The sequence below is a fragment of the Buteo buteo genome, chromosome 16 (genome assembly GCF_964188355.1).
Source record: "Buteo buteo chromosome 16, bButBut1.hap1.1, whole genome shotgun sequence".
Classification (NCBI taxonomy): Eukaryota; Metazoa; Chordata; class Aves; order Accipitriformes; family Accipitridae; genus Buteo; species Buteo buteo.
The window spans coordinates 20601799-20617474 of NC_134186.1; the positions used below are offsets into that span (position 1 = coordinate 20601799).

The 15676-nt window shown below is 38.5% G+C and overlaps 1 protein-coding gene across 4 annotated transcripts in view; it reads left to right on the forward strand.

Moving 5' to 3' along the window:
* TEAD1 (TEA domain transcription factor 1) overlaps nucleotides 1–13401 on the forward strand; it is a 164812-nt gene extending 151411 nt beyond the window's left edge. For all 4 annotated transcript variants that reach the window (XM_075048121.1, XM_075048122.1, XM_075048123.1 and 1 more), the window contains 3 exons: nucleotides 4791–4931; nucleotides 6416–6568; nucleotides 7558–13401. In XM_075048121.1, the coding sequence (XP_074904222.1) occupies nucleotides 4791–4931; nucleotides 6416–6568; nucleotides 7558–7671 (408 nt within the window). In that variant the 3' untranslated portion in view covers nucleotides 7672–13401. The remainder of the gene's footprint in view (nucleotides 1–4790; nucleotides 4932–6415; nucleotides 6569–7557) is intronic.
* Nucleotides 13402–15676: the final 2275 nt, after the last annotated feature.

Consider the following 15676-nt stretch of genomic DNA (forward strand, 5'->3'; position numbering starts at 1 on the left):
AATGCCAGTGTAAATTGGTCTGGCCCTCCCCAAATCCCACTGTTTCCAGTAGGTGCTGTTTTCCTTCTACTCAGCAGGAAGGATTTAGACACTTCTCAGCACTTTTTGCTGGAGTTGCTTTTTTGTTAGCCAAAGCTGTTATTATTACACAAGCACTTTACCCTCTGTCCCCCACCTTTAACACAGACCCTGAGAGCTCTTCTGAAGTGAATGTGAAGATTTTTTTTTTAAATTTATTTTTATTCTTTATTTTGGTTGCAGCCAGCTCTGGTTTGGTGCTTGCTCTGGCACACTGGCAGAGGGTTCTCTGTGCAGCATGTCGAACACTTGGTGCTCTTAATACGTAATATTTTCGGTGCTACCCATTGACAAGCTATGCTTTATTAATGAATTAATCATGCTCTTACACAACCGCTGTAGATATGGTGCCAGAAAACTGAGTGCCTCTCCCGCCTCCAAATGCATTCAGCTAATATAAATCTCAGGTCTTAGCAATAAATCAAAATTAGAGTTTTACTCTGGAAAGGAAAAAAAAAACAAACTCCATTTGTGTTTTTAAGTTGTTGGGGTTTTTTTTTCCTAAATTGTATTGATCTTGTATTTTAAAACTCAATGAGTAAATGGATTCCTGTTCATCACGTGTGGTCATACCATAATATTTGAAACACCATAATATTTGAAATCAAGCCAATATATTTGAAATTACCATTCAAAAGGTTATTTATCTGTATATGCTACAACAGTGCTTATCAACCCTAATTCCTGGAGCCATGGGTCAGAGCATAGTTGCATGAGAAGCTGTACAGAAGGGAAAGCTGATTTATAGCCCAGAAAGACTTGCAATCTGAGTCTGAAATGCAAGAGAACAGCTACCGACAGAGTACCAAGGAAATAATGAGACCGAGCTGGTTGCAGCATGAGAGGCTGCAAGCACAGCGCTCCAGAAGCTTGACTGGTGTCATGTTTTTCACAGGGATCATTGAAAAAGGAAATTATAAGGAGAGGGTTAATTGAGGTTAATAAGATAAATTCCTATATTTCAATTTTGCTATTATTAGATTTAGCTAGTCTTGCCTCTTCTGTAATATAGGCAGTGAACCTCACTAAGTAATGTCTGCCTCTGCACAATAAGCCTACTTGAACTAGAGCATCACTGTTTGTTAGTTAGATACTTACATTACCCCAAGTAATGGTGATTCCACCACATTTGAAAATTATGCCAGCATTTCATTGCCATCAAGGTTACCAGCCTCTGCCTTCTTTCTCATTTAGCTTTTGCATAGCTTTAGCTTTAGCTTTCTGACTTTTAATGTCCTTTTCTGCAAGATTTAATCTATCAATCAGAAGACGCTTCCCCATGTAGCAACTTGTAGGCTATGACAAAGTCGTGGAAAAACTTCCCTTGGAAAAAGTAAGTAGATGGAGTTTCATTAGTCATTCACTACAAAGGATGTTTTCCAGACCTGAAATCATTCTTGTAACTCTTTTCTGAACACTTTCCAGTTTTCCAACATCCTTTCTAAAATGTAGACACAAAACCTGGAATCAATACTGTAGTAAGGAGCCTGCTAAAACTGAATACCGGGGTAACACATCACCTTATTCCTGCTCAAAGCTACAGCTACAACTCTTATAGCCAGATCAGTGCCCATTTTTAGCACAGCCTTTTTTTTTTTTTTTTGTAGCCTTATAACCTTTTTGAGGAAAAAAAACCCAACAAAAACAACCCAACCCTGAATTTTAATTGTGACCCACTTTCATCAGTTCAAGAAATAGAATTTTGCTTTCAGGTGTATGTGTTTAGACAAACCCCTTACTATGTAAGCCATAACAATATAATTACCAAGTCCTTCACCATCATTTTTGAACCAAAGATTTGTATTTTACCAGCAGTGATAGTCCTTCCTTCTTTTCTAAAGATATTCAGCATGGAACAAAACTTTCAATACCTGGTTCAGAATACTTCCTTGATGTGACAATCCCCTCTTCGCAATGATATGCACTCCTCCCTAGTGTTCATGTACTCAGCTTCTAATGAAAAAGTTTGAACCCAGATTGAGGGGAAGGACTTGTTTTAGTATGCAAGAACAGACAAAATTCTTTCAGTATTAGAAGAGGCTTTGGTGAAGCCTTCATTTAAGAGTATCTGCCATTGCCAACTCTTGGGTTTTTTATGTTGGTGTTACACTTTTTGGAGAAGTCTTAAAGGTTCAGTTCTCAGCAGTCTGTAATTAGTTGAACATGAAAACTGTTGTTTAAAAGGAAAATTCTGTCCTTCCTTGAAAACACCTTTATTGTGTGCTAGACTCAAAAAAATCAAAGAGCAAATAAAGATAATTCATGTCTATATTATCATCACAGGACTTTTGCAACAATGTTGTGATTGCATAAGAGTAAATCATGACATTTGAGTGATAATTTCAAGTGTTCCTCATTCAAACATCAGGTCCCCAGCCTGTATTTTTTGTGTACACAGGACTCGTGGTGATTTCAGCAAGAGCTGGAAGAGCTGTGGGAGTGATCAACAGGGTGCCAGATGGCCACATGTGTTACTTTTCCAGGTTAAATGTCAGCATGTAAATACAACAATTAGTATTTTCTTCAGTGGGCTTCAGAATCAGAAGGCAGCAGATAAAAAGTTATTCTTTCTTTTAACTATAAACAGTTGTTATTGCAGCTTGAAATGTAAGGTCTATATGGTTGACTCTTTTGACAACATGAAATGGTGAGGAGCATTTTAGTTAAGATTTCTTAAATATTTTGCCCATATCTGAAAAGAAAAAGAAAAAAGAAAATGTTTTGATAGTAAAATTGTAATTGTGGTAGCAGCAGGAATAACCACTTTTTAAGAGATTGCTATTATTGTTATTGTTGTTGTTATTATTATTAACAACGTTATTACTAGCAACATTGTTATTAACATTATTAACAACAATGCAATTGTTTTCTCAGAAATCCCTATTCTTCAGAAATTCCGATGGAGCAGCTGTGGCATGGCTGATGGCTGCTACAGTTTGTCATGTTTAGATGTTTGTTCATGTTTCAATTGCAAGCCAGCTGTGATGGCAAATTGCTTATTTACTATTAGCTCAGAACAGTTTCTTAAAGCTCACTGTGAACACACTGCTTTAGATGTACATTAAACATTAACTGCTGACCTCATGCAAAACATGTGCAAGAAACAAGGTGTAATAGCGATAGGATTTCTTTCTGTTATGCAAAATACGTGACTATAGGGCTGTTTGTGTTACTGTGTGTAAACCTCGGGAGACTTCTCCACTGATTAATTTACCAAAGCCAGCCTGAAGTAATCTCAGACCTATGTCTTCTCCGTACCACAAGCTAGCTCAGTATGTGCTATTATCAGCATATTGCCTCAGAATGTTGTACCACAAATAAGGACTGTAGACACTGAGTAGAATTAATGAGGTGTTGCCTAGTTAAAAATTAAATAGCAGTTACAAATGGCCTGAACTATAGTGAAGGCAGGATTATAAATGTTCCACACTAACTAGTAAATAAACATACCTGTAAACTGGGTTTTTAAAAAGTCTCAAGGTAGACACAAAGGTATATGTCAAAATTTTTGTGTTACACTTCTATATTAGCAATAAAAACAAGCAGAGCTAGACTTGCAAGTGAAACAGCTTCAAAAGTGCATTTCCCTGCTAAAATGCTTGTCTCACAGTAAGTTAAAAATTCAAGCGATTCTTAGATGTTACGCTGCAGTAGCTGATCAGCTATTTCCACATAAAAAGAAAACCCTGCCCACTCTGGGCACCAAAGATGTTAGCAGAGCTAATGCCTGAATCAACAAATCCAGCTGTGGATATCCCTAGACTCTGCCTGTATCCATATTAGTGCTCTTTTAAGTTGAGGGCTTTTGAAAATGGATTCATGATGACAAAGAGCACAGTGGCAGAACAGCTTCAGTGCTGCTGCAGGCCTGGGGAGGCTGGATTCAGCATGTGACCTGTGCTCTTGCTTTGTAGCCAAATTAATCATGCTGTGCACAGGACTTGGATTTGGATATAAATAATTAAAGGTAGCACTGTTCCTCATTTGATCCTGCAAGTCTCAATCTCTGTTGCTAGATATCAAAGGCAGCCGGATAGTTATTCAGGTTGCACAGAAATACCAAAAGAAATCAAATACTTCCAGGAATATTTTATTGGTGCTGTAGGCACAGCTCAGTGCGCACACAGCTCACGTGAAGCCTGTGAGTTGTGCCATATAGCTCCGTGCAGTCAAGTATTTTGCTGAATCAGGGCCATATGGCTTGACAGACTCTTATCAGATATCGATTCCCGTGTTGTGCAGCTGTCTCCCTTTGCCGTGAGGATTTCATTGCTTTCAGAAAGGAGAAGGAGAAAGTGAACCATGGCCCCTCAGGAGCAGGATGGCTTGGTTGAATTCGAGGCTGCAGGGCAGGTTTCCTCTCGAGGAATGAGCTCTGGAGCCAGGCTCCTTGCAGGTGATCATTCCCTTTGCTCCAGAGACTGCATCAGCTGTCTGCCAGACAAGAACATCACCTGTAGCCCAGAAAAATACTGGGCTGTCTTTTGTTGTTTAAAATTTGAAGAAATTGCTGCTTCCCTAATGTTTTTACTGCAACAATTAATTAGGCAGGTACTTCCTGACAGACTTTTTCCACTGTCACTGTTGTCACTATAAAACTCCCCCTGCTCTCCCTTATTTCTGAAAAGAATGGTGAGCTAATTACAGCTTATGCTACTGACATTGTCAAATGAAAAATAAGATCTTCAACATCTATTACTTTTTCCCAACAGGCTGACTTAAACTGCAACATTCAAGATGATACAGGAGCATTTTACGGAGTCACTAGTCAGTACGAGAGCTCAGAAAACATGACAATCACCTGTTCCACCAAAGTCTGCTCGTTTGGAAAGCAAGTAGTAGAAAAAGTAGAGGTGGGTGTTGTGATGGTATATGTGGGATGATTCTTTGGTTGTCTTTCATTTTCTTAGGCTTTCGCTCTCTTGTCTTCACTTTGCTCTTGTCTGGCTTTTCCTTCCTTCCTGTAATCCTTTCTGAAGGAGTATTTTTCTTCCCAGCAGTGTTTGGGTTCATTTTAAATCACCATGTGACTGGTGACACTACAGTCAGTCGCCTGTTGCTTTGGAGACCCTCCTTCCCCCTGCCTGTGGCACCCTTCCGTGGGGAACCTGCAGCTGACGTCAGTGCTGCCTCCTCCATCACCTGGCAGAAAAAGAAAAGAGCTGAAGCAAAATGCTTGTGCTCCCATTTCCAAACACTCGGCCAGCCACGTAGCCTGTTTGGAACCATACTACAGTGACAAGCTACCCTCTAGCATCTCGATTTTTTAAAACATTTTCAAGCCAATGATGGTGTCCTATGTTTCGTCTATACCCGTGCTTATTTTATCTTGTATTACACGCAGAAAGGCATGCCTTCCCTGGTCACCAGCAGCTTTTGAATACAAAGTTGCATGTTTTCTTAATATGCAAGGACCTTTATTTATTTTTTACCCTTTCTTTTCTAAGCACAGAACTCTATGGCGTGGTCAGGTAGCTAGTTGATTTATTGTACAATGGTACTGCAGCTATTTAACTTGTCTTCTGTGTACTAAGCCCCACACCCACATCTGTTATCTGCAATACAGGTTTTGTACGAGACTTTTAGCCGAGAGCTGCAGGTTGAGCATTTATAGATATCCTGGTCACTTCATGTCCTTCTTATACTAAATATGTTTTCTGTGCATGGCAACCATAAAAAAGTTTTCCATCATTTCCATTATTCCAAGCTTAGAGAAAGCCAAAAAACCCCATGAGCCGCTGAGTAGCTCATTCGAGCAATTGGTAGCTGGGTAGCAGGAGTCCAAGAGTCACAGCCTTACCCTCCTTCAGCCCCTCATTAGCTCCTGCAATCTAAATCAGTCTGGTTTTCTTCTGACTGTAGTCTTGTGTCTTTCTTTTGCACAAGACAATAGTCTTTGCATATTAAATCATGCAAATATATAGGTATGTTTATATGTGTATATTTATGCATAAATATATAAGGTTGTTTTTGCTGTTCCCTTTGCAGACAGTTGCCTTGAAACTACTGTAAAATCATCTTACCACAAAGTTTTCTGCTTAATTCATTTTTACTTGACTTGGACTTACCTTTGTGTAATCATCATCTGTTCAGTCTTTTAATTCACAGGTTAGAGAACAAGTAGTGATATTACAACTTTTAATAATTAAGGGCCCTCGAATTTTTAGCAAGGCACTGTATAGCTCAGGCAGGGAGTTAGCAAGTAGGCGTGTGTGTGTCCAAGAGCCATTTTCTCTTTTTTCTGTCTACACAAAGAAAGAAAAAAAACAGATTTAGTATTCATTTTTTTGCTGTTTCTGAATTATTTTATTCTAAATGCTCTCTTTTTTTTTTTTAGACTGAATATGCAAGGTTTGAGAATGGCCGATTTGTGTACAGAATAAATCGCTCTCCAATGTGTGAATATATGATCAACTTCATACACAAGCTGAAGCATTTACCAGAGAAATACATGATGAACAGTGTGTTGGAAAATTTTACAATTTTATTGGTATGGACTCACTTTTTATTTTTTCCATTTCTAAAATACTCTCAGGCTTTGTGTGGCTTGCTTAACTTGTAATATTTAGAACCAGTTTCCGAATCCCTTAGTCATGTTGCTTACTAAACAAATCATCCCACTGACTTCAGAGTAATGCTCTTTGAATTGTGCACTATAGACGCTAAGGATGAAAAGGCTAAGCTGGCTGAGAACATGAACAAACGTCTTTGTTACCTTCCAAAAATTCAGCTTGCTTCTTTTTTTTGTACAAGTCTCTATTTGGTGTTTGTAGGAGCCTGAGGCAGTAACTTTGAACCATCCCATTAATCTAATGTGTTCTTACTGAGATGTCAGTTATAATACTGCAAATGTCAGTGGTGTTAATTAGTTCTTGGGCCAGGAAAGCATGCAGTAATGGGTACACCCAACAGGTGACCTAAAGCACGAAGAATGGGCCACAAAGTGGCCTTGAAGCCAGTTTCACCCAGTTACCCAGCTCGCTTTCACCGTGCCCTTGCAGTGGCATCTCAGCCAAGCATTTAGAGCCACACACTGCTGCTGCTACCGTAGGATTCGGGCACGACCAAGGGCTGGCGGTACAGGGAAGAGGTAAGCCTGCGAGCACAGAGCCACGTGCTCCCCGTTCAGCTGCCTTTTGGCAAGTGAACACAAGGTGACAAGGGTGCGCCCGTTTCCCTTGGCTGACGCGGGACTCAGGTTGAGGAAAGCTAAGCCAAGACCACATGATGGCGGCTCATGGTCAAGCAGCCAGGGTGGGATGAATCTCAGTGCCATCTGCCAGGAGCTACAGCCCCAGAGCACAGTGTGTGAGCATAGTCACAGAGCTCAGTTTAAATTGCCAAAGAGAGAGCAAGAGGACACACGTTTCAAACAGTCACATCTAAAGATTGTCTAAATTAAGCCAGTCATTTCTTGTCTCGGCTCGAGTGTTTCCTAGTTTGTAATATATTGTCTACCTCTTCCTTCCCCTCAAACAGGTTGTAACAAACAGGGATACACAAGAAACCCTGCTCTGCATGGCTTGTGTATTTGAAGTGTCGAACAGCGAACATGGAGCACAGCATCATATCTACAGGCTTGTAAAGGACTGAGCAGTTATTTATATATACACTTCATTTCACTTCTTTATCAAAACACAGACTGTAAACCTCAACACTAAGTGGCAGTGCCTCTGGCCCAACTTTCACCCACATTTTTCTAAATCCTGTTTTAGTGAAGTCATTTTTAATGTGTTCATATATAATTGTAGCTGTGAAATTCTGGTACAGTTGTAAAAATTATTTCTAAAACTAAGTGTTCTTCAAATTTGTAAACCGCAGTTCTTTGGCAAGACTGTATTTAAGAACCTAACGCCTCTGTCTGTGGAGGCCTATTTTTAATTCTGATAGAAAAATGTATGACAGAGCATTTGCCATGGGGAAAAACTGACAGCATTTATAAGAATTTATTTTGGGTTTTTTTCCAACATGAAATACTTGTTTTACAATGCAAGTGAAATTGAAATGAATCTTTAGCTATAACTGTAAATGAGTACACAAAGTTAATAATCTTTATAGAATTATCTTTGTAACTAATTAGGGTGGAAGATATGGACGAATGTAATTCACTAAATTATTTTTTAAAATGAAACATTTTTCTGTTTGAAACCAAATGAAAAATATAGCCTTAAGAAATGCCTGATAGAAACAGAGAGGTCCTAAAATTAGGCAAATTTTGTATTTTTTTCTCAACGCTAAAACTAATCTTCTAATCCATTAAACTTTCAAACAGGTATTGCAGAGAAAGAAAACATCATCCCTTATCCCTAACATATCTAGTGTATTTTAAGAGTATAAAGTTGTATTGTACTAATATGAAAATTTGATTATTTAATGAAAAAGATGGCTCATTTTGCAATAAGTAGGTAAATACTGAAGATTTAGACTTGCATTATATGTAGTCTTGTGTGTGCAGTTATATTTTATATGGACAACTATGTTTTCTAATAAGTTGAGCGAAAAACTTACAACTCTGAAATTAACAGATGAATGGAAACAACTGACATTGCAACAGCATCGAGTAATTCGTAAACTGAGAGCAAAAGACTAATGTGTTTGAAAGAAGAATACGTACATCTTTGAAAGGATCAACAGCTTTAATATCTATGAGATGCTAGAAAATCACAACCAACATCAGGCAAAGAAGACTGGAAACTGGAGATTTTTTTTTTCTCCTTTTCCTCTTTATCATGGTGCTCTTACACCTCTCCCAGTTGTCTCTCCAGTTCCGACTGGCGAAGACCCTATATGGAACAAATGCATACATACCACGTGGGGTCCGATGTCCTTTTGCATCTGGATGTGGTAGTATTCATCCTTCTGATATATTCAGGGAAGACTCCAGGAAGTGAAGTACAGCTGGAGATATTTTAATACTATAAGGGTTCGAACCATGGATGTGGGTGCGATTGTCTGAGGTACACACTTGTGAGAGAAGTAGTCTCATTCCTCCTGGCCAAACCAGAGAGTGTTGCTCGGTTTCTTTTCTTCTGCTGCACAGCCAGCACTGCCCCTCAGTCGCCCGAGCAGCAGTTGTTTCAGCAGGTGCTGGGCCAGTAGTGGGTTCTCACGTGAAACCTTTGTCTGAAAGGCTGAGGGCTGCCCAGCCAAGCACAAGCCACCTTAAAGATCAGTCATGAGGTATCGGCAAAGAGTGTTCTTGGGAAGGTCTTCTGCAATCCTGAATCAAAGAAGTTAACACACGTCAGGTCCCTTCTCCCTGCCCTTTATCAATATGCACCCATGCACAATTTAAGTCTAGACTTTACTCCCAGGCACAGTGCTGTAGTCTTCAAAAAAGCCAGTCTTATTTTTTTAATATTATATTTCTGCATAGTACTTGCTGTTAGAATTGCCCATTGTTTAATTACCTAAACCAGAATATAGCCTAGACGAGGTAGCGGGTTGCTGTACGCCTGCGTCAGACCATCTTCATACTTAACACTGGTGAGGACTCAGGTTAGAGGATGATACGAACATTACCGAGGGAAAGGGCAACTGCATAAATTCCTTAGCCTGCCTCTGATCTAACTCTAGTGGGTGGATGATTGCTGTGATGTCTAGCTGTTCCCTGCTTGTGGATATTAGGGCTGATGATCTTTCGGTTTATATTCCGTGAACTGAACAGAGAAACGTGTCCATGGTAAGGTCTCTTTTAACACTCATTTTTAACACTAACAATCACATCAGAAAAAGCACTGCATTGTAACAGCCTAATGGTAGCCCTTTATTCTAAGCACTTGGTGTTACAAGTCAAAAACTACTTTTTTGTTTTATTTTGTTCTAAAGTTGTTTTTTATTTAGGGTTTGAATTGTGGTTTTGGTGATTTTTTTTTTTTTTTAATAACAAGCAAATTCTTTGAGGCATATAAAGTATGTAAGTCAATTTGCAAAACCAGGTACAGTTTTTTAATAGAATCTGGCACACTACATATGCCATAACTATAGGGTATAAAAAGTCACAATGTTTATTGGTGTTCACATACGTAATATTAGGGAAACTACTTCCATCGTCTTTTCTTTACACTTCTGTAAATGATCCATACCCTGTATATGTTAATTCTTAAAAGCCTTAATCTTTCAACTGTTCAGTGTGGGGTGTGTAGTCTAACAGGCTGCCTGTAAACTGTGAGCTCTTTTGTAAGCTGGAAGTACTTATCTTGTTACTGTTATTTTTTGTAGGAACCTTTTAATTGAGAGCTGCCAAAGCATTACAATATGCAGTGCCTTAGCATTATATTAGAAGTACCTTTAGCCTCTTAACATAAATTTTATATGTTGTTTTATTAATTGGTTCCATTTTTAAGAATATCTGTATTTTTTCCCACAGAAACGCTCTTTCACTGCTTGGTCTAAACCAACCTTCTGTACAAGTCAGTCCCATTACTACGCAGTTAAACGCCTATACCAAAAGGAAAGGTTACAGATTCTTAGTTCTCCGTGAAAAGTGAATTGTATTAATAAATGCTGCCTTTTTAAATTTCATGACCAAATAATTAATTGTGACTCTTCTGCACTCTAGCATGAAAGTGCCTTTGGTTTGAAATTCCAGCTTAGAAAAGTGCTGCCATAATGACAATTTGTAGAGAGACCAAAAATATTTAGTTATCACCGTAATGCCTTTGGTTTATTGGAATAAGTTGAATCTACAGGCCTCCATTCACAAAAGAGCACCATTTATAGCAAAGTAATTTTGCTAATGATCAACCTGCTGAAGAATAATCTACTGTTTGCCATTTCTGACAGCATTGCAAACCAGCAACTGATTTGTCTGTGATATAAAAATGAAAATGATTTGCATTTATATTCTCTTCATCCAGTCGTGCATCTGCATAATGAGAGATCCATATACTGCAGAATTTCAGACAGTGGACAAATGTGACTTTATTGTTCTCCTAATAATATTTCGGTATCTGTGAAGATTTTTTGTTTAGACAGAAGATTTTGTTTACAAAGTTGTGCATGCTGAAAGTCTGATGCATAAAAAAAGATGAAAACAGAGAACGGAGAATAGCTAGGGTAAATGCAATTGTGTGTTTTTAAGCATTGAAATGTTGAGTGTGAGCGTTGTGGATGAAGGTGCTGTTAGAGAAACTCTGGCCAGCACTATTCAAAACACAGGGTTGTTTTGTTTTGTTTTTCTCCCGCATGATGTCTTGGAAAAAAAAATTAGCTCCTCTTACTAAAGTGTCTTTATTTGATACCTTCTGTGAACGGGGGCCATACTGTACACTACAACTACAATTGATGGGAAGAGGAGCAAGACTTTAAGAAAATTATGTTAGAAAGAACAAATATCAGCAAAACCAAAAGCTGTCAGAGGGATTATATAGTTGTGTATACAATTTTAACTTGATTTTTAAAGTATTTGATGAAAACTAAGATTAACTTTTTATATATAGAAATATTGTGACACTGTGTGGTAAATATTGTGATAATTCAAGTTCCCTGTCTCTAAAATATTATTTTTGTTATTCCTTCAAGGTCTAAATCTCACTTACCTCTATAAGACAAGTAATCCTGTTGAACTCAATGAGACTGAGGTAGGGCAAAGACACTTTCGCCCCACAAGTAGAGCATATATTTTCAGTTATTACCAAACGTTTCAGCTGTACTAGCCAATATTTGTGACAAACTACACTTCTGTCTCATTAAAAATATTAAAATAAGCATAACGGTACCATTTGGGGCTGTTAAAAATTACTGCTAACAAATGTAGTTTTACTTACTTGAATTCCAAAACGATTTTATTTAGGTACTGCACCACTATTTTGAAGGAATTGCAGATATAATGCCTGTTTCTCACTTTACCTTTCTACCACAGCTACAGCTCATTAAGTTTGGCAGTAGCTTCTTCCATGGAAACCTCCACCGTATAGGCTATTGGAAATAATGAAGGGTGTACATTAATGTTGAATGTAACTGGCCAGTTCAAGGCAGATACAACATTTGACGTACTAATCCATATCTATTTATTTTTCCACTGCAAGTCCTAGGGCATACTTGCTTTCTGAAGCAGTTCCCCGTATAGTTTTCCTGAATCACTCAATCAGTCATGCTGAAACCTTTTGTCTACTCTTTACTTGACCCATACTGATACACGTACCCGGTCACACAGCAGATGTGTATAATAGAGTCTGGTTTTGTACTTTTCTCAGGATGATCTCTTTTCCCCCTCTTATCTTTCATAACGAGATATTTAGCCCCCTATAAAGATTGAGGCTGGATAAGTCAAAGTACAAGAAACACTTTGGACATCTTTATCTTTTAACTTTTCAGGTCATTCTTGCCAAGATCATGTAATTAGTATTAGTGTGTAAATTAAATCTTAAATGCACTCGGTTGACTAAAAGGAGATGGATCCCTGTTACCTCCTTACAGAATACGTGTTTTTGTTTTTGTTTTGTTTTATGGGCCTCTGATTCAGGCTCATGACTGCAGACAAAAAATACAATATGTGCCTGAAAAAAAAAAAGACAAAAGAATTTTATAACATTGAAAACCTGAATAGCCTTTAATTCTTCAGTACATTTTATGTAAAACAGGTTGGGTTTTTGTTTTGTTTTGGGGTTTTTTTGCCATGTGCATTTGTTCACATTTGTAAATGACTTAATGGAATTCTCACTTTATGTTTATTTGTGTAATGTGTATAAAATGGGTTTGTGACTTAAGCATATTCATATATGGTCAGTGGTTACTTTAATATTGTACTGCTGCTGGTAACTTTTGATGTAGAACTTACCTTTTGATGATAAAGTACCTCTAGGTTAGACAGTGAGGGAAGGCTCTTTGAAAAAAAGTGAATGTTCTCCAATGTTTTCTTAACATATTTGCAGAAGCTTTCAAAAGGAGTTTCAGTCAAACCTCTTGGCAGTACAGTATTCTTGTATTTGTTATTGTCTGTGTGTAGGTACTGGTACCTTTTTTTGTTTAAAATGTTTTAAGTGTTGGCTTTAAAGTGAATTTATCTTTAGTATGATAGTAATATGAAAATTATAGGTTTTGTGTGCAGAGAATTTTTTTATAAAGTGCTTTGTAAAGAAAAAAAATGTATTCTAGCTTTCGCGGTACATATGTGTGATAACTTTAATATCCATGACAGTTAAGTGCAATTATTTCATCACTCTAAAAATGCTATTTTTGTGTCGGTTACTGCAGGTGTTTTCATGTCTTTGCAAAGTGACACATTTTGATGCCTTCTTGATAAAGTGGTAGAATTTTTGTAGCTTTCTAGAAACTTTGTATTCATACAGTATCGATTGAAAATAAAGAAAATGAAAGTGTTTTGTGCATTTATCTTAATCTCTTACATCAATCTCTTTTTAATGTTGACTGCAACTTTCAAAAGTGGTTTCCAAAGTAGCACAAGGCCCGATTTGCAGCAATATCTGTGTACCTACTTAAACGTGCAATGGACATCCAGCAGGATTTACAAAAACCTGTAGGGATGGCACTCAAGGCTGGCACATCTGGAACCCGTGTTCAACAACAAGTCCATATGCGTTCTGGCATTTTATCTGCAAGAAAGGTGACTACCTCTAGCTTGTGTGTCTTCCTAAGAAACAGTGATGGATTTTTTTGAAATATCATTTAAACCACACTGTTTTAATTGGGAAAGCTACCCAACCCCCTTTATTCCAGAAGCAGGGATGAACAATTCAAAATCTTACATAATAATTGGTATCAAATACATGACTTACTTGGTAACTAGAACTGACTGAGGAACACAGTAGTTATCTGAGGTTGAGGTGTTTCTTCCAGGACACTGAGCTCTGTGGGAACTGAGGTCCTAAAAATGTGACATTTTTCAAGAGACTGATTTCTTGTTTTTCTTAAACCACTTGCCCCTCAGCTAGCAGCTATATCTGGTACGATGAGAGAATGAAACAGGAACAACTTGCCTGCTGCATTCATAAAGTGAAACCACCTAGCTAGGGAAAAAAAGAAGAAAAAGAATAAGAGGGATATCTGGGATCAACTGAAATCAATGGGAACAGGAGCAGGACTTGGCAGAGAAAAAAAAATACATCTGGCTCATCTTCTGCTTCAAAAGGGGAGCAGTGGCTTTTGAATAAACCACATGCCCCTCCCACACACCCCAGTTCTCCTTTTGGGTGGCAGATGTTCCACTGCCATTTTTAAAATGCCAGCAGAGCACCCCCCATGTGCAAGATGAATGGGTTGAGAACAACGCACAGATATGGTCTGTTTTGACCCTGTTTTCTCTTCTTTGTTCCCCATTAAGTATACAGCTTCAGCCCTTTGAAGTGGGTTAGCTGTTTCAGAAGCAACCTGCTTCTTAATTAAGGTTCTGCTGCTTAATTAATTTAAGTTAAAACCCATAAATCTTCCACCTTTGGGAAAAACGTCATGCAGCATTTCAGGTTGGGAGTCCCCATGTAATGTCACACCATTAGTTTATTACCGAGCTGCCTTCAGCAGAAGCAATGGCCTCTCCCTGACTAAGCACAGTCTGGTTTATGCGAACACGGCAGCATGGGCAGGGAACAAAGAAGACAGACCAGTTACTCCGTGCCATTTTATGAAGCGTAGAATGGTGAGCTCTAAGTGGGCCATGGACTTTTCTGTGGATTTTTTTTTTTTTTTTTAAGATGCAGCCTATTTGACACTACAAATACAGAACATATTTAATGCTCAGAAACCCAAGGGTAAAAGGAGGGTTCAGAGCTAAGTGGTATGTTAGCAGATGTCTGTAGTTCCCCCACACAGCTCTAGCTGTTCATCCCAACCATGACCTTTTGCAGCCTTACTATTGTTGTCTCGAACCCTTTGAGCAGAAAGAGCTGAACAATCTGTTACACCAAACAGCAGTAGCTTAGCAATGTTCATAAATAATTACCTACCTTGTAGAGACGTGTGACACTTAATTGGTTAATGGCTGTAAATTGTTATATGATTGCTGTTGTTTTGTGAGAGCTAGAGCTGTGCTGGAGACACTAGAAACCTGGTGAAGGTGGGAAGGGCAAAAGGGAGTTGGTAGAGAGACTGTGCTAGGAGTGGAGGGAAAAGGAAAATCGTAGAAACCCAGAGTGCAAGTGACTGTCAAAAAATGAGTAGCAGGGTATTGCTTTTCAAAGAAAATGAAAAGCTGAGGACAGGAGAAAATAGAAAGAAAGGAAAAGGAACATTTGAAGACCAACAAGAACAAAGTCCATCAGAAGAAGGAGGGAGAACTAAGACTAAGAAAAAGGCTACAACAAAACAAACAAAACAGACAAATAGCACCTTCTAGGTCAGTGAATAGAATTGGCTCCTTTGTTGTTTTTTTTTTTCTTTCCCCTCCTGTATTGCTTCTTAGTGGCCCTTTCCAGTTTTGGGACAGATCCTCTTAAAGCTTAAGGGAAAGGGCTGCTGCAGACCTCCATTCTTGTGTGCCTCACTGTGGAGAATCGATAAAGCCCCAAAATCTCAGCACCAAGGCACCCTGTAGTCTCCCTGATAGATGAAGAGCTGTCAGCTTGGTTTTGGTTGGAAAAGAGAAAGCAAGCAAGAGGGAGTGAGCATGAGCAACAGCCAGAAGAGTATCTGAAACAATCAG